Below are 24,549 nucleotides of genomic sequence, written 5' to 3'. Positions count from 1 at the left end.
TTGAATCTTTGCTCTTGTTGTCAAATTCCTGGCCTGGAATTATTGGCCTGTGCTGTATAACTCGTCTAACACTCCACCCTGTCCTCAATTAGTCAGTTTACTGACACCAATGAAGACTCAGTGAAACTGTTCCAGCAGATGAAATACTTCACTTAAAGGAAAACTGGACAAGACGAACAGTTGTTTCTGTTTGTCATGTGATGTACAAAGATGGTAAAAATCCACAAAGAGCAAAAAGTAATTTAGATATCATCATCAGGTAATCTGATCACTATCTGTCTGCACAGAAAATCTGCTGGAGCTCAAAATGTACAAATGTACACAACTCAGTTTAAACTGAGGGATTCCCTCAGGTAGACTGGAATTAAGGGTTCCCCCACAAGTCTAAGCCCCCAAATAACCTTAAATAATGTCACTGGAATGGAGCGAGAAAGTCAGCAATGTTGCATCACACATTTCTGATAGTGAATCTGATACTGAAATATCAGAACATAACCCTCAAAAGTTTGATTCTGTTCATCTGGATGTAGCGTTTTCAGTGGGAGAAACATTTCGTCACTCATCCAACTGACTTCTTCAGTCTCAGCTGACTGCAGGTTTCCCCAATCTTATAAATGCTGTGTCCAAATTCAGGGGAAGGATGCTTCAAATGCCATATTTGGAGGCAACGACGTCACAGCGACAGAAGAAAGGCTGTCCAAATTCAAAGAGTCCTCCAAATGTGGCGACAAATACATCCTTTTTAATATGCCCTGGTAGAGTTATAGGGCATATTATAGATAATTGACTTATATCCCTTAAAGTATGTTTGCAAAATCAGATTAATTATTTAATTAGGTTGTGTATTAATTTCTTTAGTCACTTTTGAGGACAAATGTTGCCGTAATTGTAGGTATCTGAAAAAGTCACTTTTATCTAGCTCATATTGTTTTTGTAATGTTTGAAAACTTTGAAGGCCATTCTTATCCATTATTTTACAATATACATTAATACCTGTATGTGACCAGTTCTTAAATTTTAAATCCAATTGGTTTGGTTTAAACTCAGAGTCATAAGCGACCCACTTAAGTACTTGTGGTTCCTTAGGTTTAGTTCTTTTACTAATTCAAACCATACAAGCAATGTAAAAGATGCCAAGGGGTTCAGTTCTTTCTGACAAGCTGTTCTGATCTCCTATCAGGGCTTGAATTGGAATGACCCCACCAGAGATGGGCAGTAACGCGTTACTTGTAACGCGTTACTGTAATCCGATTACTTTTTTCAAGTAATGAGTAAAGTAAGGGATTACTATTGCAAAAACAGTAATTAGATTACCGTTACTTTCCCGTAGGAACGCTGCGTTACTGCGTTACTAAAACAGTGATTTTCTTGCAAGAATGTCTCATGACAGTGACATAAGCAAGTGCGACGTTAGTGACAACAGCTGTGTGCAGATCAACAATGGATCACATATCGATTGTGGGAGAGAGTATGAGCGTGCAGCGTTTAAAGCGTGGAAGTACTGACCTTACTTTGAGTTTGATTCCATAAAAAGTGACAAAAACATTAGCGTCCGTTGTGCGTGGGAAGAAAACTTCTTTTTACAGCGAAAAAAAAACCCCTAAACTTCCAAACAAGCACCGAGTAGCTACGACGTAATGGGAAACTCACAGAGAAACTCGCGGATTCTTCCACTGACCGCTGCGGCACACCTGCACCAGGGTAAACCTCCGCCTACCCCACTCCTGCTTTACAGGTGAAAATAGAGCAACAGGACCGCTGAGTCTTTGACTTTATTTATTTTCTGCTGTGTTTTACTTGCATCTATTTGAAAGAGTGAGTGTAAACACACAAAATATTTTATTTTATGTGCTGGAATGTGCAGAAAATAGGTTTAAATATTAAAAAAAATTTCTTCCAGTCAGAGAATGTTGCATATAATTAATATTTGCTTGATGCATAAAGTTAAAAGATTAAAACTAATAAAACAAGTTAAAAAGAGACTTTTCCATTTGATTACATTTTGTATGATGGATTATGCAGAAAAAGTAGAATTGGGCTGAAAGATCTATCGCTTTATCACCTCTTCAGGTTGTAAATCGTGTTTTTAAAAAGTAACTAAGTAACTAAGTAATTAATTACTTTTGAAAATGAGTAATCAGTAAAGTAACGGGATTACTTTTTCGGGGAAGTAATCAGTAATTAGTTACTGATTACTTTTTTCAAGTAACTTGACCAACACTGGACCCCACACATATTCTCAATGTCTTTCCACCTGGCCCCACAAGTATCATCACACCATTGTATAACTATTTAGAGTTGAGCAGCAAGGTAGTAATCCCGGAGACCTGGAGGAGAGAAGTGTTAAATCCTCCCAATTCTTTTGATCTTTGGGCTGAAGGAAGGACAATACTCGGTGTATAAATGCTCAATCAACAATCTTTTATTCCATACAATTCAACACTTTATGAGCATAAACCATCCGTATGGGGAGACATGCATGAAGAGGGTCACAGCAAATCTCAAAATGGTGGAGGGTTACTCAACCTCTTATAGCCTCTATTGGCCCCCACCTAGTCATAAAACCTAAACATTCACATTCTTTCTCTCTCTCAGTGAGCCTGACTTATGGCCTTGGCTTCCTGTGCAGTCTGTTCTGTTCTTTTCTAATCAGACAAATAAGGCGATGACTCTCTGAAAACAGTATTTCTTATAACTCAGCAGTATAATGCATCATAAAACAATATAATTCATTTACAATAAATCAGCAGTCTAATGTAATACAAATCAGTTTAATAAATCTAATAGTTATCACCTTCTAAGTCAGGAGAATAATGCAAACTAAAACTATATAATAATTTCACAATCTTTAATTAGGGGTATAACATAGCATAATATAATATAATTATCTCACAGAAGCCACCTTTATCTTTATGAATTAATAATGTGCTATATTTAATTCTAGGTTTTCGCCCCGGATCAGAGGCGGAGCCAGACATTTTATGCACACTTTCTGTAAATCCAATAAACTTCTTAAATATCACTGTGTGTGTCTCCTATATGATATATTTAACTGACATTTTAATAACCAACGATTTATACAGGAAAATAATGACTATGACAAGGTTGCCCAAACGTTTGCATCCCACTGTATAATATTTGTCAAGGATTTTCATATCTCTGACTTAATCCTTCATCACACATGTTGAGGAAGAGGTGCGTCACGGTGGTCGTAAACAAATGTTTTCTAGACTACATCAGAAGTATTAGCTTCCTGGTGTATCTCTGTCAAGAAGAAGACATGTTTCAAGATGTCTTGCTTCATTAGGTGTATAAATGCTAATCCTGGACTCCATCTAATCTTACATCGAGTTTCTCCTGATGAACCTCCCTTTACAAATGGAGTTGATTTTTTTTTACCTTTTGGAGTGAAGCATGGAAAGAGTGTTGTAGGAGTGTTTTCACATGCCCCATGCGTGATGGTGCCACTTTGGGGCTTTCAAAGTAGTGGTAACCTCCCACAGTGGTTAAATATGCTGGGACCAAACAGCTGACCACACATGGCTGCTCGGATGCTCAGAACATCATGGTGTTTATTCATTGACTGGGATTTGAAAAGCAGCCCTCACACCTCATGTAACAGCTGCGTGTATATTGTAGAATACAGTTGGCTAAATCCACAAAGAGCAGTAAACTTTAGCATCATCATCATCATCAGGCAATTTGATCACAATCTGTCTGCACAGAAAAGCTGCTGGAGCAAAGTCATCCCCCAGCTAGACTAGATATAGAGATATGAGAATTTAAGTGAATTCAGTGAAATATCAGAAAAGTGGAAAACAAGAAAGCTTTTCACAACAATATGATAATACCTAACAGCAGACTAACTGGTTTTTGTTTCATTATAAGTCACGTGATAACATTTTGTTTTTATTTCACTGCTTCTTTGTTCCATGTTTTAGAGGAAAATATATGTTAATATTGTAATTCTTTATTATTTCTGTAATTTCCTCAAATGAAACGATAAAAGCGTCTGTAAAACATCATGTTAGCGATGAGTTTATACTCTAAGCAGAAACTTTTCATAATAACTGACTTGTACATTGGATAAAGATCGATAATAAAAATAATAAATAGAAACTTTTTTCTCCTGAAGGCCTTTATTATTGAGACTTTTTTTTTTTTTTTTTTTTAACAGCTCTCACATGACTGATAGTTCAAACCTGTGTGAGTGAGGCTGCTTCTCACTGGGTGCGGTGGCGTGTGCCTGTAATCCAAGCTACCGGAAGGCTGAGGCTGGAGGATTGTTTGAGCTCAGGAGCTCTGAGCTGCAGCGGACTATGTCGATCGAGTGTCCGCTCTAAGTTCAGCATTGGCATGGTGCTCCTGGGGGAACCTGGAACCACCAGGTCGTCTAAGGAGGGGTGCACCAGCCCAGGTTGGACACGGAGCAGGTCAAAGCCCCCGTGCTGCTCTGTAGTGGGATCGCACCTGTGAATACACCTGTGAATGAGCAACACAGCAAGACCCAGTCTTTATACACAACACACACGATCATTATACGTGTCTCTACATCACACAGCAGCCTCATCAGCCCTTCTCTGTCTTTTTCATTCACATCAAAAACACTCACAAACCTGCTGCTGTGCTTGTCCTACACCACCTCCACCTGCAGGAACGCTGCAACTACATCATTCAACATAAACACTTATTTAGTGTTTATGTTGTAGTGTTTGTCTCAGCAGGTGGAGACAAACTCAAACTAGGACATGTATCCAGTCAACTAAAGGTCACATTTGCAAGTGTTCACATTTTGGACAGATCCTGACTCATTACTGAAGTCACACGGTAACTGTGTAAATATTTAAATGTCCACACTTGTCCTCTGTGGACAGTTCACTTCTGATAAATATTGTTAAAACTAGAGATGGACCAATCCGATATTATGTATCGTATTGGTCTGATACTGACCTAAATTACTGGATCGGATATTGGCGAGAAATAAATTAAAAATTAAATATCAAAAAAGCACCTCACAAAACTTGCGAAACTCCGCTCATAACCGTAGCACGTCGGAGCAGTACGCGCCACGTGATAGAGCGGCTGTATTTGTGGCCTCGCTACCAAACCGGCATTTCATCTCCGAGGAAGTTTTCCCAGAGAGAAGTAAAGCAAGTGTGTAAGTTCATCTCTGAATGTTTGTAAAGCATTCCAGCGTTAAGCTTAACAACCAATATATGGAGCAACTGCCACTTCTCTCTCCCTCTCCTGTTGCTACTTCAATAAGGAAACTGATTAATGATCAGCTGATCGAGTTTTTTGTCATCTCTCTTGTTTGTTTATCGCCCTCTTCACGCCAGAAAGAGGAAACCAGCGGCTGAACAACAGCAGCACGTTTAACCTTGATAAGCTGTTGTTAGAATTTATTTAATATTACTTTCTACACCAGGATCTTTTTCTACGCAGCTGACGGCTGGTAACTGTAAGGGGGCACAAAGACATACTTTCCTTTCTTATTCTCATTTAAAATGTCTAGCTTTTAATAAATAATTATCTGAATCTTACACCCAAAGTTTTAATCTGATGTAAAATGTATAGAAGTCCATTACTGTATATAGTAACTGTTAAGTCTAATATACCCTAGTAAGCTATAGTACTTTTTTCTTTGGGAAGGTACCATCTGTGCAGTCTGCACTTCTGTTGAAGAAAGATGTTGAATCTATTTAATTATTCTTGAAAACTAATTTATTTCTGTGCATTTTTTTTCACACTGCATCAAATTAAAGTTGATTATGTCAATTAAGCATCATGAGGTGGAGGGTGGGGGGTGGTTCCCTTTTTTTTTTTTTGCTGGGAGTTTGCAACCCTATTAGTTAGGTTGCTTAATATTTCTGCTAAGTACTCTTTAAAATACCAGAATAGGAAGGATGGAGCAGGTTTAAGTTATTAGATTGATCAGTTTTGCTGAACTATGAAATATTTTGGGTGTAGTATATTTTTTGCATACAGGTATAACAGAATAGCTTTAGTGTTTGTTTTAAACTTGAGTAGGAACTTATACAAAATGCGGCAAGATATAAAAAAGTTTTATTGATTAAAAAACACACTATACATACTATACATATGGGTATCAGCAGATATCTAAATTTATGATATCGGTATCGGACATAAAAAAGTGGTATCGTGCCATCTCTAGTTACAACACAGTCATTCAAACCTGTGATTATAAGATGCAAACATAAAACCCAAAAGTTACCTGAATAAATGTCCTATTCAGGGAAGAACGGTGCACAACTCTCATACACAAGTTTCCAGAAACCTCCTGATGAACTCAAATTTCAAGTGTATTTCATCACAACTGGAAAGCAGCTGCCATTCAGTGGAAATCAATTCACATGTTGGCCTATGGGGGGAGCCATAGGCCAACATGTGGACAAACAGTTGAAAGTTCAAGCAGAACTTTCAACTGTGAACCTCTTAGATCCAATCTTCTGAACTGCTCATCTCACAGAAGACAAAAGTGAAGAACCCAGAATCTCTTCTTTACCTCAATTTTATACCTGCTTACACTTTCTCACGCTTCCATCACTGAAGATCACATCTAATCATTCACTGTCCACACACAACTTATCTATTTGTCTCTGTCCAACTTACAAAATTTAACACAAACTTTTAAGTAAGTTCAGTACATTTTCTTTGAGATCATTTTTATTAATAGATTTTTTTATTTTTGTTTATTTTCTATATACTCAGCAGGAATGCTGAGTATATCCATATCTCCGTTAGCGAGCTACCGCGGATCGCCCCGTGCGTGGGGCTGGACGGAGTCAACACGTTAACGAGCTAACTGCGCTAACACACTAGTTCCCACCAATGTAATTGAGCATTGCGTGGCACATCCGACATACTGTTTTACTTAAGTCCATGACGCGCTTACCTTCAGGGTCATGCTTCACATGAAAACCAAAATAGTTCCAATCGCCAGATCTGAATGAGGGTGGGGGAGGTTCAATTTGCCATGTTGCAAGGTGAATCTGCGTTCGACTACTCCGCCTAGGCTGCACTGTCGAGTGCAGATCCACTGAGCGCTCAACACAGACAGCATCGTCAGAAGAAAAGTTGATAAAATAAATTTTGTATTGTTCGATACACATGTATACCGAACCGAAAGCACTGGCATTCTGGTTCCCACAGATTGATTGTGTGTCCATGTGGCACACAGAGTACAGTCAATCAAGACTGTATATCTGCACAAGAACTTATCAACATACACAAAAAGGAAACACGGGTCAAAACAGTTGAGAAATTCTGACAAACAGGAAGTCATACATAAAACATGATGCCAGAGTAAAATAATCAAAACTGGAAACAACCCAAAAATGATTACTGAACACAAACCCAAGAAACTCACACTAAACGAGATAGAGAGGAACACTTGGGAGGCAAGAGTAGTCATGTCAAAATAGAAACTAAAATGTTATAATACTACAAAACAAATGAATTACAACAATGATAAAGACAAAGTAGGAACTAAAGTCGCAAACATAAAAGTTAAAGAACTTTATTTCCTAAAGGAGAAGTAGAAACTGAAAAGGAACAGACAATATAAACAAGGCTACAGACCTTGGGAACATGAGAACAAAAGTATTTGATGTCTGTAGTAGTGGCATCACTCTGTTATATGTATATGGTTGGTGGATGCTTTTGTATGAGGTCAGTGTAGCATGTACAAAATCCCACCTATCTGAAGCTCAGGCACCAGACTGTTCTACATACTAAGTTTCAGTTTTATTTTTTTGTTGTTTTGTATGAGCTCATAGAGACGGGATGTCCCTAATATTGTTAAAAATTCACAACTCTGATTTTGAAATTTGTTCCTTTTCGTCAAACCTAGGAGCAGCCAATCAGAAGACTGTAGTCTTAAAGTGGAATGGGACGAAACAGTTTGTTTCAAATGCAAGAGGACAGATTGTTATGAAATATGAATCATACAAAGCTGCTCTCTTTTAGTTGAAGGCTGCACCACATGAACCTAACGGAAGTGTTTCGTCAAAATACAACCAAAATTAAATAAACAGGAAGCTGACAGAAAGAATCAATAACTCAGTTTTAGTTTTGTGTCTTTATTTTCCTCTATCAGTTTAAGTTGATCACTTTTGTGCTGAAACAATAATTTTTATGAGCTAGCCACTGTCCCAGTAGTCATAGGTAGAGCACACCTGGACAGATCACCAGTGTGAGGACTAACAGAGAGACAGACACCAGAGTTACAAATCTATTTTAAATGACTGCCAGCTTGCTACAGCTGTATGAATGAACATGTGTTTATGTGCCCACAGTCCACTTCTCAGGGAGCTGCAGTTCATTTGAGTCCCCTTTATTAAACAGACCTCACAAAAGGCTAATGTGGCTGGTCCAGTAAGTTAAGTATGACAGGTTTGGCCAGGGATTAAATCATATACTCACAACATTAATGTAATGGTCCTGAATGGTGTGTACCCTTAATTATTTTTCCCACACCTGACTAAAAAATATTGGCATTTTTAACATTTGTACTTTGGGTTTTGTTTTTCATCTCTTCAAAGTTGAAGACACCAAATGTTTAGTTTTAACCTGAGTCACTGATCACTTACAACATTTCCCAGAGTCTGACAGTAAACGTATAAGCTTCTAGTTTACTCCGTTTAATCCTTATGATTAAATCCTGGCTCCTTTAGTCCTGCAAGATTTAAGAATCCAGACTTTGTTCAGACAGGTAGAATTTTATTTTACATTGACCCGGGTCAGTATTAGTATCGTACAGTTTAAATGAAGCTCTGGAGCTAGCAGAACTATATCGGGATATTTATTGGGAATATTTAATCAGTAATTCAATTTCCAACTAGCCATGTCAGGAGCTAATATTACTGTAATAGCATTGTTTTAATACCACGCAGACCTTCGCACACCAACTTTAGGTAGCACAATAAAGATGACGTAAAACATGTAATAAAATCTACAAATGCATCTCCAAGCTGTTATATCAGCACTCGTTTTACACCTCATTGTCATTTATGAACACTCGGTGACTGATGGATGAGAACAAACTTAAAAAAAAAAAATAAACAAACCCCGGGGATGACTGATGGGGAGGAGCTCCGAGGTCAGGTGGCACATCTGTTTGCTGTAGAGCTGAACTGAGCATGTTAAGATTGTGCAGTCAGGGCGCTAGCTGCGGTCAGTGACTTTCTTCTTCAGCTCATCAGAGAGTTTTTGGATATCATCTTTAAGGTCGGTGATGGTTTTGTTTTCTTCCTTGAGCAGCAAATTATCCTCACAAGTGAGCGCCGATGGTTTTGGAAAGCAAAAGCACTAGCGTTAATAATTGTGATAGTTGAAGGTTCAGGCTGAAGTGTGTAGAGACAAAACAAATAAATAAAATCTGACAGGTTAGAAATAAAAATCTGGTTTCAAAGTAGATAAAAAGATACTTTGTGGCTCCTAACAGCTGGCAGCTTCAACAGGAGAACAAACGAAATAGAAACGTGTAAAAGCCTCCTCAGTATGAGTGTGTTCATAAACGGGTCGAACTGACATACCCTGAGTTTGTTGTCTTGTACAAACAGTTAATAATTACACTTTATGAGCAGAAATTATTTTCTTTAAATGTTCTTTCACTTTCAGTTTTAAATGATTGTGTCAATGGATGTCATAGCGGAAGAGAACACGTCATGTTCTGTTAACTTTGACTTGAAAGCAGATAAATTTTTATCTTTGGATTATTTATAAGGTTTTTTTTTCCTACTGTCTAACAGTCGGCCAGATCATGTGCGCCTGGTTGAAATGAAAAATGTTGGGTCTGATCCAGAGGCACCAGAGTATCACTCAGACAGCCCTCCAAGACAGGAAGTAAAAATATTCACAGTCAGTTCGTTGAAACTTTAACAGCAGGCTGTTTCATGCAGGAAGTTTAAGGCTACGTCCAAACACACACGGGTATTTTTCTAAACGGAAATTTTACATTTTCGTTTAAAAAATAAAAAATACAGTCCGCACGTGCAGTTTTGAACAAATATCTCCGTCCACATGTAAATCACAAAAAACGCAGTCGAGAACATGCCAAATCCTAACCGTGCAGAAATATTGGCCAATCAGAAGTCTATGATTCTGGCAGGAAACAAGTAAACAGGATTTTATGTTTAAGTACTTCTGAAATGTTTTTGTGTTTTTCAAGTGCTTTCATCATTTCAAACGTTAATAACTAAAGACAGTATTTTGGCTGTTGTGTAGACTCACAACTTAGGAACGAACAAAGTGAACACAGCATACATAAATGTAATTTAAAAATATATATATTTATTCAAACCCGACGTCCGGATTTGTTTGTGACAGCGTCTGTGTTAAATGTAGAAGCCACGTCCGAAGTTCACTCTGACGCCTCTGTCTCTCTAAGTGGAGGGATAGTAACTGCGTCTAGTTTTTACGTCATTCGTTTATTTTCGTTTCACCCAGTGTTTTCACCAAATCCAATGCAGACGGATATATTTGCAGGACCATGAATTACACTTTGCCTACACCAGCACAAAATTGGGCTCACTGAACTGTCTGCTTAAAAGTTGCCTGACTTGAGCAACTAGGTGTGGGATTTTTGCCAGGAGTTGTCCTTTGGGTGAAACTGGCACTGCACAGCTCAGGTGGCAGCCTTACTTTGACTGGTTAATGCTGTTTGGCTTGTGTGTTTTATTTCAGTCTTTTAGTGGATATGTGTTTGTATACATGTAATTATCGTAAAATAAAATAAAAATCTTTGTATTATTGTAGAGTCTTTACTTAAGCCCCACGCCCCCGGTACCGGGGGCAAAAAGGAGGAGATCACGTTTAATCGGTTATAACGCGGGTTGAGAAATATAAGTCCAGACATATGTGGTATCCACAGAAACCTCAGAATCTCAGTTAAAATGTCATGTAAACCATTTCTACAACCACCAAACAAACCGAAAACAAGCCGCGATTAAACGAGCAATTACGTAAATGCACAGAAGTCCTCTAAACAAACAAAACCGAACCAGAAATTCTTCAGACTTCGTGTAACCGGCTAAAGATAGGCTGGTTAGCTTCCAGGGCTATCACTGACTCCACACACCAAGTTTCACCACGATCAGACCAAAATTCACTGAATTAGCCGCAAAAGAAGACCACAAAAACACAAAGCGGCGCAAATGCGCTAAGACAGAAATTGGCTTACCGTCCTGATTTCCTCCGTTATTTTCGCCGGTAGCCGGTAACCACGTGATTGCTGGTAGTTACCATGCCTACCTAGCCGCATCAGAGCCATTTTCCGTCAACAACCTCCATTTTAGACTCACCTACAGACACGTGACTGGACAGACGCCATATGCAATAAATTTGGGCCACCGTGGCTTTTGGCATTACAATGTCTGATTGGTTGAAGTGACGTGAACATGGCATCTTTACTTTGAATCTGTTGGCTAAAACGATTAAAAAGAGGTGTCAATCACGCAAATTGACCAAAAGAAACCAAAGTTACAGTCCCTCGGAGTTTAAAGGGCCAGAGGCCAATGAAGCGCTCTATGCGCACGGCAGTAAAGTTCCATTACCATGTAAATGTGTGGTTAATTCTTCCAAAATATATTTTTAAGAGAAGCATTTTTAGGCCTGTTAATAAAATTTATTACTTTCTGCTCTTTAATACCTAAAAATCAACTGGCATGGTGTCCAATTGTGTGCCAAAATTGGACATTTTTGTACAACGTCTGGATATTCATCTATTGACAGGGCTGTAGTTTTTCACTGTTTTACTTTAGAAACATAAATCTTTACACAGATGATGCTTATATGTTGGTTACTGGTTTTCTGGAACCAAATGTGAGCTGAGGCATATTTTTAAAATTCAAATTCAAATTTTATTTGTCACAAAAAATTTGTCACGAAAAAATAAAAGGGTTATATGCTAAAAATTACAGAAAAAAATTAGGCGAGAATAAAATCTACTTACTTTTTCTGTGTTCCAGTCTCAGTAACTTTGACACAGTAATATCTGCTTTATTATTTACACCTCTGATTAAATTTCCCAAGTGTTAGCTTTATTTTGATTCCAAGATTGTAAGGACAGAGTTTGTAATTGCAGAGAAATAGTCAATTTAATTTGGGCATTACATTTTCGAGCAGGAAGCTCAGAAACCCCCTTGGGGCTCAAGAGGTTAACAACATAAAGCACTGTTGATGTGATTTGGCGCTTTAAAAATAAAATACAATACAGTGTTTTTATTTGATGTATGTGTGTTAAGCATTTCGTCTTATCAAGTGAAAAAACAGTTATGACTGAGTATCCATATTTGTAAAGCTCTTGTGAGTAATTATTTTATTTCATCTTTTTAGTTGCTGGATTTGGCGACAGAAGGACGAGCCAGTGGGAGTGAGACCTCGCTCGAAGTGGGTTCGTCTTTCCAGATTTTTTCACAGTACAGTGTGAAGCTGATGTGTACTGTCTCTTTTCCTATCTCTTCATTAGGGCCTTTAGATACTACTAAGTCCATCTCAAAATCTTTTTTCTTTTGATTTACTGAAACTGTTCTCTGATCCATTTGTAGGTTAAAGATGGCGACATGCAGAGATGACGAGTGGGCAAAAAACGTATGTCACTGTATAATTCTTATATAAATCATGTTCACTGAGAGAGACGCTGTCCTCTCAACATTCTGCATCTAATGTAAATCAGTAATTAGTAGTGGCCTATTGTAGCTGACAGTTTTTCAGCTACATCCTCAATTTTTTTAAGATGTGGTCACTTTCTCAATTATGTAATTTTTTTCTAGGCAACATTTCTCGAGTGGCAGATAGAATAAGCATAGATCTAGGCCTGAGGGTGTGGGGGGAGGCCTCAGTGCAGCAGCTCCTGAGTGGGGAAATCCCCCTAAAATTCATCCAAAAGCAGTAGCAACTGAGCATTACAAAGATCTATAAATTAAGTGAAGGGTAGAGATGAAGATCAGGGTGATGTAATCTGACCAACCTCAATGACGATGAGGTAAACTCTTAGAAAAAAGAGTCTCTCCAGTGAGTGAAATGAGATGTCTGACACTGGAGGCCTTCAGTGTGAAGAAACACCTGAGATAATCCAGTAGTTGAGCAGCTGGAACCCATGAATAGCTTGGCAAAATAACTGATGCTGCTGAAATGAGATTTAATTGTGGGGATTTTGATACAAATAAATGTGTGTGTATGATTGGATGGGAGGTGTAGTTTGAAGTGGGAATCCATGGAACAAAATGAATTTCAATCTGACAGGGTGCTGGTACCAGGGCCGTTAATGATGGCTTTTTGAGATAGGTTGATGCTGGGCTTTAAATTTGTTTAAATATGATGTTGCTGAAAATGGAGCTACTGTTGTAAAATCTGCCTCTGCATGAGGAACCAAGGTTCTGAATGTGTGGAGACGAGACAAGGAGTCAGGAACAGTATTGTGGTGGCTTGGATTGTGTCCTGCTCTGTGTGAGGATTGGTGAGTGACCGACTGTCATGTACGACTCTGAATGAAGGAGATGATGGATGGGGAGTTTCTTTAGCCTCTTTTAATTATATCAAATTCTGCAAGGATTTCTAAGTGAATAAGGATAGAAATTTTTTATCAAGTCTCTGTAATAAAAAAAAGCAATGATTTTGTGATTTTTTTTATAAAAAGTTAAAGATGACTGAAAACACTTTTAGAGGAAAAACAAATTCGATCATAACAACGCCTAAAATCAGCAGAAGGAGCAGCATATGTGTACAGTTGAATGTTTGTTTGTTTTTTCTTTTTTTTGGGGGGGGGGGGGGGGGGGGGGTACCTGGGTGAGAGCAGGTGAGACGGTGGGTTTGTGCACCAGGTGAAGTTCAGGCGTTCTAAAAATGAGAACAAACAGCCTGCAGTGTGGGAAGGCATATTATAGTTATACACCTGTTATGAGGAGTAACTGGAGTGGTCTTGCTCCCATCGCCAGTTAAATTCTTAACATAGTTTGTTAAAGATCTCATGACTTTCCATTTTGCCTTTCAGATATACCCTGTGACTAAACAATCCAAATCTAGTCGCATCGCCCTGATGATCAATAATATAAAGTTTCATAACAACAGCTCGGACAGACATGGAGCTGAGAAAGATGACTGGGTCATGTTCAATCTTCTCCAAAGTCTGGGATACGAGGTGGTACGTCATAATAACTTGACTGGAAAGGTAAATTTTTACTGGCAGACAATGTTTATTCACTTTCACTGTCAGTTTTTTAAATTGATTGAATAACCTGTGATGATATTTTGTTCCCACAGCAGATTGATGATGCTCTTACTCAGTTCTCGCAGCATAAAAAGCTCACCCACACAGACAGTGTGTTTGTGACCATCATGTCTCATGGAGACATGGGAATTATCTCTGGCACTGACAGTAAGGCGTTTGAAACTGAGAAAATTTTCCAGCACTTAAACGCAAAGAACTGTCCAGCACTGGTGAACAAACCCAAGATCATCATCATTCAGGCCTGCAGAGGAGGTAATTCTCATCTGTCTTCACATACACGATACAACACGTGCATATATTTACTGTCCAGCATAACTGCTGATATGGACGCAGACCTCCTGAAGATGAAAAGGAAAACTTTAGTCACAAGTAAGTCTGTGTGTTCCTTGTTTCAGCTCAGAAAGGATCGGTGTATTTACCTCTCCAACAGCCTGTGCTCACAGATAATATCAGAGCTCTATCAGAAAACTTTACCAGAAATGCCAGAGTTCACATTGAAAAGGACTTCATCTGTTTTAATTCCAGCACTCCTCGTAAGTTTTCCTGCTTCCTGTAACAAATAATTTTTAATAAACTGCAGTTAATAATCTGTTACCGTCTGTTTGTTTGCAGACACAGTTTCATACAGATCAACATCAGATGGTTCTTTTTTTATCCAAACACTCGCTGATGTGTTCAACAAATGGAGCCACGAGTATGATATTGAGGAACTGTTCAGAAAAGTAAGTCTGATGACTGGAAGCTTTTGTTTCCTCAAGTAAAACCTGCGACTGAAATCGTTTGCCCAATAACCAGGGGCTAGCTATAAAAATCTGATAGACAGTTGTATAACAATCCATAACAAAGATATCAAGGCTTTGATCACTGTCATTAACATGGAGATGTTCTTATCATTCAGTAAGGATGGAATAATTGAGGTTAACCTCTTAAGCACCCATGCACCCAAAGATGGGTGCCAAAGGGAGGAGATCTTCTATGTTTGAGTCACAGTAACTTTGACATAGTAATATCTGCATATCTGCACCTCTGATGAAATCTCACAAGTGTTATCTTTATTTTGATACCAAGATTGTATACACAGAGTTTGTAACTGCAGAGAAATACTCCATTTATTTTGCACATTTAATTTACAACCTGGAAGCTCAGAAAACCGCTGGGAGCTTAACAAGTTAAATATGTCACTGAACTTCAAAAAAGTTTCAGTTTCTGATTAAATAACCAATACAGTCAATACAGAGACAAATGTCCCCCACTAAAAGGCAGCAAGGTCCTTAATTTAATCTTTGTTTGGTCAGTGACCAACTCTATTATTTACCAGAAAATAATATGCAAGAGAATTATTTGTCCAGTTATATATAAAAATTAGTGTTGTCAAAATTAACGCGTTAATGCAAATTAATCCATCATAACGGTCAATGTGATTAAAACAAATGCAGGCGTAGTCAGGAAGTGTTCAGTGTGGATAGTTTATTCTGCCAGCCTCCCAGGTGCACATAAGATTATTTACAAAGAAAATAAACAACTAACTTAATTTAAAACAAAAACAAAAATATATATACAAGACACAAGCGGCTGAGCCAATCTGCATGTTACCCTCACTGTAACATTTCACAGAATGCCCAAGTAGGCCCTGACGGCCTCCTTTTATACCTCATTGCCACTCCCACTAGGCACAATATTCATCCTTTTATCATTTCTTTCTCCAAAACACTCAGGCCCTTTCTCAATTCTCAAGTACACGAGTACGGACTTGCCGAGAACGCGAGTACGGACTCGCGATTTGTACAATTGGAACACCAGCGTACTTGATGATGTCACAGGTCCGGAGTTTTGACTGCCGTCCCCTCTTAATTTAACTGTGAGTAATGTGTTATGAAGCTTAACTTTAATCACAGCCAAACCGGTTTACTCAGGAACAAATAAAACACTGAAATAAACCAAACATTAACATTTAGAAGTGATCTAAGTGACTTATATATCATGTTTAACCTCAGTAGTGAAATCTCTATTAATAAAAATAGTGTACATGTACATACGTGTACATACCTTAATAAAAACAAGCAGGTGAGATGTTAGAACGCTTTTATTTTTATTTTAGTGGACACTCAATACAATAGACAGCTACTGGGGTTTGGGGTTTGTTTAACCTGAGTAGCGAAAAGACCGCGGGGGGGTCCTTTTTCTGGCCCAGAAAGAGTAATATTTAAAAGTTTTTAGCCCCGCTCATCCGCCATTGCCGCGTTTGAGTTTTGGACGAAATGCATTCTGGAATATTTAACTGTACCAAGTCCACACAAGTCACCACCGATACATGCTCGATAAAACGGGCGGAGCGAGAACACATCCGGGACTTTTTCGTGTTCTCGGCTTGATGCGTACTTCAAATTGGAACAGAACTTGGTCTCCGACTGATGACGTATCACGAGTACATGAGAACGCAAGTACGCACAAGTACGCATATTGAGAAAGGCCATCATTTTTCCTCAGCTTATTTCAAACTTTATTCCTACAATACATATATGGCCACTTCCAGACAGCCTACAGTGTTTCACAATCACAAAAAAAACAGAAACAAAAATAATGCAGTTCATGTGACCTTTCCAAACACGCGAACCCACTATTTGAACCCCGGAACACCATACCATCGGCTTGCATAACCATTCGCATAATTAGTGATCACGGAGTGGCTACCCGACCGACTTTATTAAAGGTAAGCAAAAAAAAAAAAAAAAAAATACTTGTTGGCCTCTCACCCCTTTTTCTTTCTTTGCCCAGTCAACTAAAAGACGCACAGCCACGGTAACTCAGCGCGACAATTGTAGAAACTCAATGCTGAATGTCCGGTCAGAGAGCCGAGATGATAAAGAATTTTATTTATCGCTGCCATGCATTAATCACACACTCTAGCTGGTGAGCAGGGATGTGGTTCTGAAATTGATACAATTAGGAAACAATATAAACAGCTATCATTCAGCATCACTTTAAAGTATTTAATTCAATAACATAATAAAATATAATATTAATCCTTTTGTGTTCACCTCCTGCCCCTTACTTTAGTGTTCATGGTCAAAAGTGACTGGTCTGATTTAACTGCTCTTAAATGAGCACAAAAACCATTTTTCGCTACCAAATTTTTATTCACCATTCTTTAGCTGTGAAAAATGTCTCAAAGTGTTTAACATGAATTTATAGAATCATACATAAAATAACTGCAGTGAAAATACAAATAGACACTGAAAACGTATTACAAAATGAACATGTAATGTAAAAAATAAATGGAAAACCAAAGACCAAACTCAACATGAAGTTGTGTGTGTGTGTGTGTGCGTAAGTAAGTAAGTAAGCAAGTAAAATTTATTTATATAGCACTTTTTAAATGAAGTTTTTTCAAAGTGCTTCACATGGGAATAAAAGCATATCAAACAAAACAATAAAAATGGTATAAAAAAGGTATAAAAGCATATCGATACAATAAAACACAATAAATAGGGTATAATAGCATATGTAATAAAACAGTTTGCTACACATGAATATTACCTAACTGCCTGTCTAAGCAGATGTGTTTTGAGCTGTTTTTTAAAAGTAGCTACAGAGTTGATGGTGCTTAGCGGGGGACTGTGTGTGTGTGTGACTTCATGCACATGAGGGGCATGTGACACAAGGGGACACAAGCGTGGGAAAGAGATGGGTTCACATAACAGACACCTGTCTAGTCTGTGTGAAGATATGATACGTTGTTTCATAGGGGACTTGGTTCACGAGGGAGGATTGGCACATAAGCACAGGAAAGACGTGTACCCGCAAAAGACATTGTTCAACCTGAAGAGAGAGAGAGTGTGAGTGAGCAAGCTAGCTAGCTAGCTAGTTAGTTAGTTAGTTAGTTAAGGTAGTGGAAAATGCCTGCATCTCTGTAGGACTGTAATATTTTCTGTAATATCAATCTGTGTCACTGAAATTAAGTGACGTGTCTCCCACAGGTCATGCAACGCTTTGAAGCTTCATCCTCTGACTACATGCAGATGCCAACAAAGGAGAGAAACACTCTCACAAAGCGCTTCTACCTGTTTCCAGGTTAGTTTACATCCTATCTTCAATTTTCTTTGGTGTGATGTGTTTTTAGCATATTTTGGGGGGATGTTTTAGGGAAATGCTTTGTCATATATTTATGACAAAGCATTATATATATATATATATATATATATATATATATATATATATATATATATATATATATATATATTTAAGATTGGAATATGCTCTCATGTGCTAAAATATTTTGAATAATATAGCAAGATTTTCTTCTCTCTAAGTCCCATTCTGGGGATGTATTAGTGAATATGATTGTGTACAATATTATATAAATCAGGCTTTCTGACACATAAATTAAAGTAAATATTAAGATTAGCAACGTCTTGTATTTGTATTGGTCTCTTTGAACTGCATCAGTAAGATGCCTTACATGGTAGTTAACACCACACACTAAGATGACAACAAGATGTAATCCACAACATATAAAGTGTCATAATGGCTTAAAATCTACAGGGTGGGCCATTTATATGGATACACCGTAATAACATGGGAATGGTTGGTGATACCAAAGTCCTGTTTGTGGCACATTAGTATATGTGAGGGGGCAAACTCCTCAAGATGGGCGGTGACCATGGTGGCCATTTAGAAGTCGGCCATCTTGGACACAACTTTTGTTTTTTCAATAGGAAGAGGGCCATGTGACACATCAAACTTATTGGTAATTTCACAAGAAAAACAATGGTGTGCTTGGTTTCAACGTAACTTTATTCTTTCATGAGTTATTTACAAGTTTCTCTTTATTCACACCCATTGACATGTCGAAGAGGTTAACACGTGAGGAGCGGATCAGATTGTGTTGATGTCTTGTGAACGCAGTAACCGGGTCATTGCAGCAGATTTCAATGCAAGACACCCTACGAGACCACCTGTCTCCCATGGTACAGTTAGCAAACTGCTTGCTAAGTTTCGTGAAACTGGTTCAGTGTTAGATTTGCCAAAATCAAATCAAATCAAATCACTTTTATTGTCACATCACATGTGCAGGTACATTGGTACAGTACATGTGAGTGAAATTCTTGTGTGCGAGCTTCACAAGCAACAGAGTTGTGCAAAATACAATAACATAAACAGGCAAAATATACGAATGGCTAAATCTGAAATTAATAAGTATATGTACAATATATAATAGTATATGCAAAAAAATAAAATAAAAAAATTTCTGGATGTGTATACTAAATGTTTTTCTACGTGTGTGTGTGTGTGTGTGTGTGTGTATACGCATATTTTGAAAATTAAATAGAGTAAACAATAAATAAAATATATAAAAATATACAGAGTGAGACATGTGCAAAACAGTGGCATTACTGTACAGTATGGAGTGCATAATGTTGAAGTTCCAGTAGTGAAGCTGAGGTGTCTATGACGTGTTCAGCAGTCTGATGGCCTGATGGAAAAAGCTGTCTCTCAGTCTGCTGGTTCGGGACCGGATGCTGCAGAACCTCCTTCCTGATGGAAGTAGTCTGAACAGTTTATGGCTGGGGTGACTGGAGTCCTTGATGATCCTCCCCGCTTTCCTCAGGCAGCGCTTCCTGTAGATGTCTTGGAGGGAGGGAAGCTCACCTCCAATTATCCGTTCAGAGCACCGCACTACTCTCTGGAGAGCTTTGCGGTTGTAGGCGGTGCTGTTGCCATACCAGGTGGTGATGCATCCAGTGAGGATGCTCTCAATGGCACAGTGATAGAAGGTCCTGAGGATGCGGGGACTCATGCCGAATCTTTTCAGTCTCCTGAGAAAGAAGAGGCGCTGTTGCGCCTTCTTCATTGTTTTGTTCATGTGTACTGACGCGTTACTGTGTAATCTGATTACTTTTTTCAAGTAACGAGTAAAGTAAGGGATTACTATTGCAAAATCGGTAATTAGATTACCGTTACTTTCCCGTAGGAATGCTGCGTTACTGCGTTACTAAAACCGTGATTTTTTTGCGAGAATGTCTCATGACAGTGACGTAAGCGAGTGCGCCGTTGGTGACAACAGCTGTGTGCAGATCAACAATGGATCATATATCGATTGTGGGAGAGAGTATGAGCGTGCAGCGTTTAAAGCGTGGAAGTACTGACCTTACTTTGAGTTTGATTCCATAAAAAGTGACAAAAACATTAGCGTCCGTTGTGCGTGGGAAGAAAACTATTTACGGTGAAAAAAAACCCCTAAACTTCCAAGCAAGCACCGAGTAGCTACGACGTAATGGGAAACTCACAGAGAAACTCGCGGATTCTTCCACTGACCGCGGCACACCTGCACCAGGGTAAACCTCCACCTACCCCCAGTCCTGCTTTACAGGTGAAAATAGAGCAACAGGACCACTGAGTCTTTGACTTTATTTATTTTCTGCTGTGTTTTACTTGCATCTATTTGAAAGAGTGAGTGTAAACACAAAAAATATTTTATTTTATGTGCTGGAATGTGCAGAAAATAGGTTTAAATGTTAAACTAATTTATTCAAGTCAGAGAATGTTGCATATAATTAAATTTTTGCTTGATGCATAAAGTTAAAAGATTAAAACTAATAAAACAAGTTTTAAAAAAAGAGACTTTTCCGTTTGATTACATTTTGTATGATGGATTATGCAGAAAAGTAGAATTGGGCTGAAAGATCTATCGCTTTATCACCGCTTCAGGTTGTAAATCGTGCTTTTAAAAAGTAACTAAGTAACTAAGTAATTAATTACTTTTGAAAATAAGTAATCAGTAAAGTAACGGGATTACTTTTTCGGGGAAGTAATCAGTAATTAGTTACTGATTACTTTTTTCAAGTAACTTGACCAACACTGGTACTGACCACGTAAGATCCTCAGCCAGATGTACACCAAGGAAGCAGAAGCTGCTCACTCTCTCCACAGCAGCGCCGTTGATGGTGATGGGGGTGTGTACTTCTCTGCACCTCCGGAAGTCCACTATCAACTCCTTTGTCTTTGCGACGTTGAGGGTGAGATGGTTGGCTTGACACCAGTGGGTCAGGGCGCTGACCTCCTCCCTGTAGGCCGTCTCATCACCGTTGGTGATAAGACCCACCACTGTAGTGTCGTCCGCAAACTTCACAATGATGTTGGAGCTGTCAGTGGCCGTGCAGTCGTAGGTGTAGAGTGAGTACAGGAGAGGGCTCAGTACACACCCCTGTGGACGCAAGAAAACTGTCACTAATGAAGAAACATCAGTGGCTGTCCTAGCTTCATTCAGCAAGAGCCCACAGCGTAGCACTTGCCGCATGTCACTGGAGAGTGGCATTAGTCGAACATCCCTTCGGTGGATATTAGCTACTCACAAATGGCACCCTTACAAACTCCAGCTACTGCAGCATCTCAACGAGGATGACCCAGATCAGCGCACAGAATTTGCAGAATGGGCAAAACAAAAATTGGAACAGGACCCTCAGTTCACGCAGAAGATTTTGTTCAGTGATGAGGCAAACTTTTATGTGAATGGTGAAGTTAACAAACAAAACCACTGCTGTTGGTCTGACACTAACCCACATTGGATGGATCCCTGCAAGACTGTTGGACCAACAAAAGTGATGGTTTGGTGTGGTCTATGGGGTACAACGATAGTGGGTCCATTCTTCATCAATGGAAACCTCAAGGCCACTGGATATTTGAAATTGCTACATGATGATGTGTTTCCCTCTTTATGCACTGAAGCTGGCACGATCCCTGAGTTTTTCCAGCAAGATGGTGCACCGCCACATTATGGGTGCCAGGTCCGAGCATTCCTAGGTGAACAGTTTCCTGGAAAGTGGATTGGTCATCGTGGGCCAGTTGAATGGCCCCCAAGGTCTCCTGATCTGACACCCTTAGACTTTTATCTTTGGGGTCATCTGAAGGCAATTGTCTATGGTGTGAAGATACGAGATGTGCAGCACCTGAAACTACGGATACCGGATGCCTGTGCTGGCATTTCTCCTGCGGTGTTGCTATCAGTGTGCGAAGAGTGGGAGAAGAGGGTTGCATTGACAATCCAACACAATGGGCAGCACATTGAACACATTTTATAAGTGGTCAGAAACTTGTAAATAACTCATTAAAAAGAATAAAGTTACGTTGAAACCAAGCACACCATTGTTTTTCTTGTGACATTACCAATAAGTTTGATGTGTCACATGGCCCTCTTCCTATTGAAAAAACAAAAGTTGTATCCAAGATGGCCGACTTCTAAATGACCACCATGGTCACCACCCATCTTGAGGAGTTTGCCCCCTCACATATACTAATGTGCCACAAACAGGACTTTAATATCACCAACCATTCCCATGTTATTACGGTGTATCCATATAAATGGCCCACCCTGTAGTATAGTGGAAGTAGAAAGCAACATGACATACAATAGTAAACCTAAATTAAAACTGCTTAAGTAAATGTCTGAAGTTACTGTTCTTATGCACATAATCTTCCACTGTAAGATTAACAATATAGTGCCACTCATGGAGAGTTAACAGGGTAATCATATTTCAAGGTTCTATATGATCCCATACATTCTCTCTGGATTTACATCTGATTGTTTGAACTGTATTAAAATCTTTATTTGGTTTATTTTTTACAGACAGAATTTCAGTCATTATCTTTGGCAAAGGGGAGTTTTTGAAGAAAGCTCTAATAACCAACATCCTGGGCAAAGATTTATCGGAGCTATCCAACAAAAAGTTTCTCACAAACACTGAAATATATGAAAATCATACATATGAGTTCATATGTACCCCCGACATGATCACACAATGTGAATATATACAATACTTTTCTAAAGTCCCACCCCCTGACATGTGCTTGGTGGTAGTTGCGGATGGGTTTTCAGATAAAGATGTGCAGCAGCAGATAGATGATCTGAGCAAGAAAAGTGGAAAACCTCCAGAAGTGTTCACAGTGGTTCTGCCTTTGAGATACAAACTAGGATGTTACTCTTTCAAATCCTGCACCATTCAGCAGGTTTTCAGTGAACTGGACAAACTGGCTGCAGACAGAGGACTGACTCTCTTCAGCATGAGGTAAAGATGCAAGTACACACATGCAGAGTTAGAAAAAGACATAATTTTGTACAACATGAAATTATTGTTTAATTTTCATGTTACAGGCCTGCTGATTGTTCTCAGTTCCAATTTCATCCAATGGATGATGATGACCTGTACGGGTGATGCATGTGAGCAGATTTGCAGATGGTGAGAGAAACATATTGAAACATTTTGAAAAAGCTTTTGGGAACAAAATTAAAGAACAAATGATCATCCTCTTCACCCGAGGAGATGACCTGCAGCAGACAGGAATGAGCGTGAAGGATTTCCTTCATTCCTGTCCACCTGGTCTGAGTGAAATATTTAAAAAGTGTTGAAACTGGTGTGTTGTTTTTGAGAACCACAGACCAGGTTTAGATGAAGTGGGAAAACTGATGGAATCAGTGATGGGAGTCTTAGAATAACTTCATGCATTAGATCAGAGCAGTAAATGTCTTTCAAGTGATTTTTTGGTGTAAACATATAAATTGGTAGAGAATGAAATTATGCCCTGAAGTATAACAGTTAAAATGTAATCACGGTCTGATATATTTGTAAGTGAAGCATTTGTGGAATTTTTTTCCTGAGTGTTGTCTTGTAATTTGTGATGTAATTTGTAACATTGATGTTAGAGTCATCAATAAAAAAAAATAACTTCTTTGTTAATGTCTGATCTAAAACAGCACTTAGTTCACAAAATACCTGGGTGATTTGGTAAAAATCAAAAGGTTTTCCTTCACATGGTTATATAAAACCAAAAACAATACATACATCAAAATAAAAAAGAGTAAACTTCAGAACATTTACCCCTCATGTTTTATGATATAGTGAAATAGTTAATAGTATGTCTTTATTGCATTGTGAAAGTACTGAAAGTAGTCTGCATACTGTAGATTTCACACTTGATAAAACACGGAGTACCAAAAAGGCAAAAGAAAAGAGAGAATACAAATCAAAGTTAAATTTCTATGCCCTATACTGCAAAGATAACTGAAGTGAACAAAAACTTGGTTGTTCCATACATCTAGTGCCCAGTGTCTTAATTCAAAGCTCCTTCACCGACTTTGCTACTCACAGTCTCTCCATCTATGAATTGTTGAATTCATATATGATCTATGAACTGACATCAATCTATTTTTGTGACTCAGTGATTACACAAGACGCAAAAATGCTGAAGACAAATGAATATTGAACTGTGGAGTTTGTCTTTGCAAATTCTAAATCATGGCAGTT

The 24,549-nt window shown here is 38.6% G+C and overlaps 1 protein-coding gene and 1 long non-coding RNA gene across 5 annotated transcripts; one reads left to right on the top strand and one right to left on the bottom strand.

The window, feature by feature from the left end:
- Window positions 1–9,130: 9,130 nt before the first annotated feature.
- Window positions 9,131–23,916, top strand: LOC120743186 (caspase a-like). Of its 4 annotated transcripts, none has more exons than XM_040046758.1 (10): window positions 9,131–9,249; window positions 12,358–12,411; window positions 12,570–12,612; window positions 14,015–14,191; window positions 14,284–14,503; window positions 14,647–14,784; window positions 14,864–14,973; window positions 18,229–18,322; window positions 22,875–23,313; window positions 23,400–23,916. In XM_040046758.1, the coding sequence occupies exons 3-10, from the start codon at window positions 12,577–12,579 to the stop codon at window positions 23,458–23,460; spliced, it is 1,275 nt and encodes a 424-aa protein (XP_039902692.1). In that variant the 5' UTR covers window positions 9,131–9,249; window positions 12,358–12,411; window positions 12,570–12,576; the 3' UTR covers window positions 23,461–23,916. The 4 variants fall into 4 exon arrangements, with proteins under 4 accessions (XP_039902692.1, XP_039902691.1, XP_039902693.1 ...); XM_040046757.1 differs by having other exon boundaries at window positions 12,358–12,415; XM_040046759.1 differs by having other exon boundaries at window positions 12,358–12,456.
- Window positions 20,386–24,291, bottom strand: LOC120743199. Its single transcript, XR_005698093.1, has 3 exons — window positions 24,187–24,291; window positions 23,191–23,197; window positions 20,386–20,398 (listed from the first exon to the last, which is right to left on the bottom strand). It is a non-coding gene; the product is annotated as an uncharacterized LOC120743199 (long non-coding RNA).
- Window positions 24,292–24,549: the final 258 nt, after the last annotated feature.

This window comes from Simochromis diagramma, unplaced genomic scaffold (genome assembly GCF_900408965.1).
Source record: "Simochromis diagramma unplaced genomic scaffold, fSimDia1.1 OVJJ01000707.1, whole genome shotgun sequence".
Taxonomy (NCBI): Eukaryota; Metazoa; Chordata; class Actinopteri; order Cichliformes; family Cichlidae; genus Simochromis; species Simochromis diagramma.
The sequence above is the reverse complement of the archived record's forward strand: the minus strand, read 5'-3'. Positions and strand labels throughout refer to the sequence as shown.

Excerpts from the sequence above, each read along its gene's own strand:
- LOC120743186 (XM_040046758.1), top strand. The coding sequence starts at position 12,577 with ATGGCGACATGCAGAGATGACGAGTGGGCAAAAAAC. Across the intron at positions 14,974-18,228 it reads TTGAGGAACTGTTCAGAAAA|GTCATGCAACGCTTTGAAGC; the intron begins GTAAGTCTGATG and ends TGTCTCCCACAG. Across the intron at positions 18,323-22,874 it reads GCGCTTCTACCTGTTTCCAG|ACAGAATTTCAGTCATTATC; the intron begins GTTAGTTTACAT and ends TATTTTTTACAG.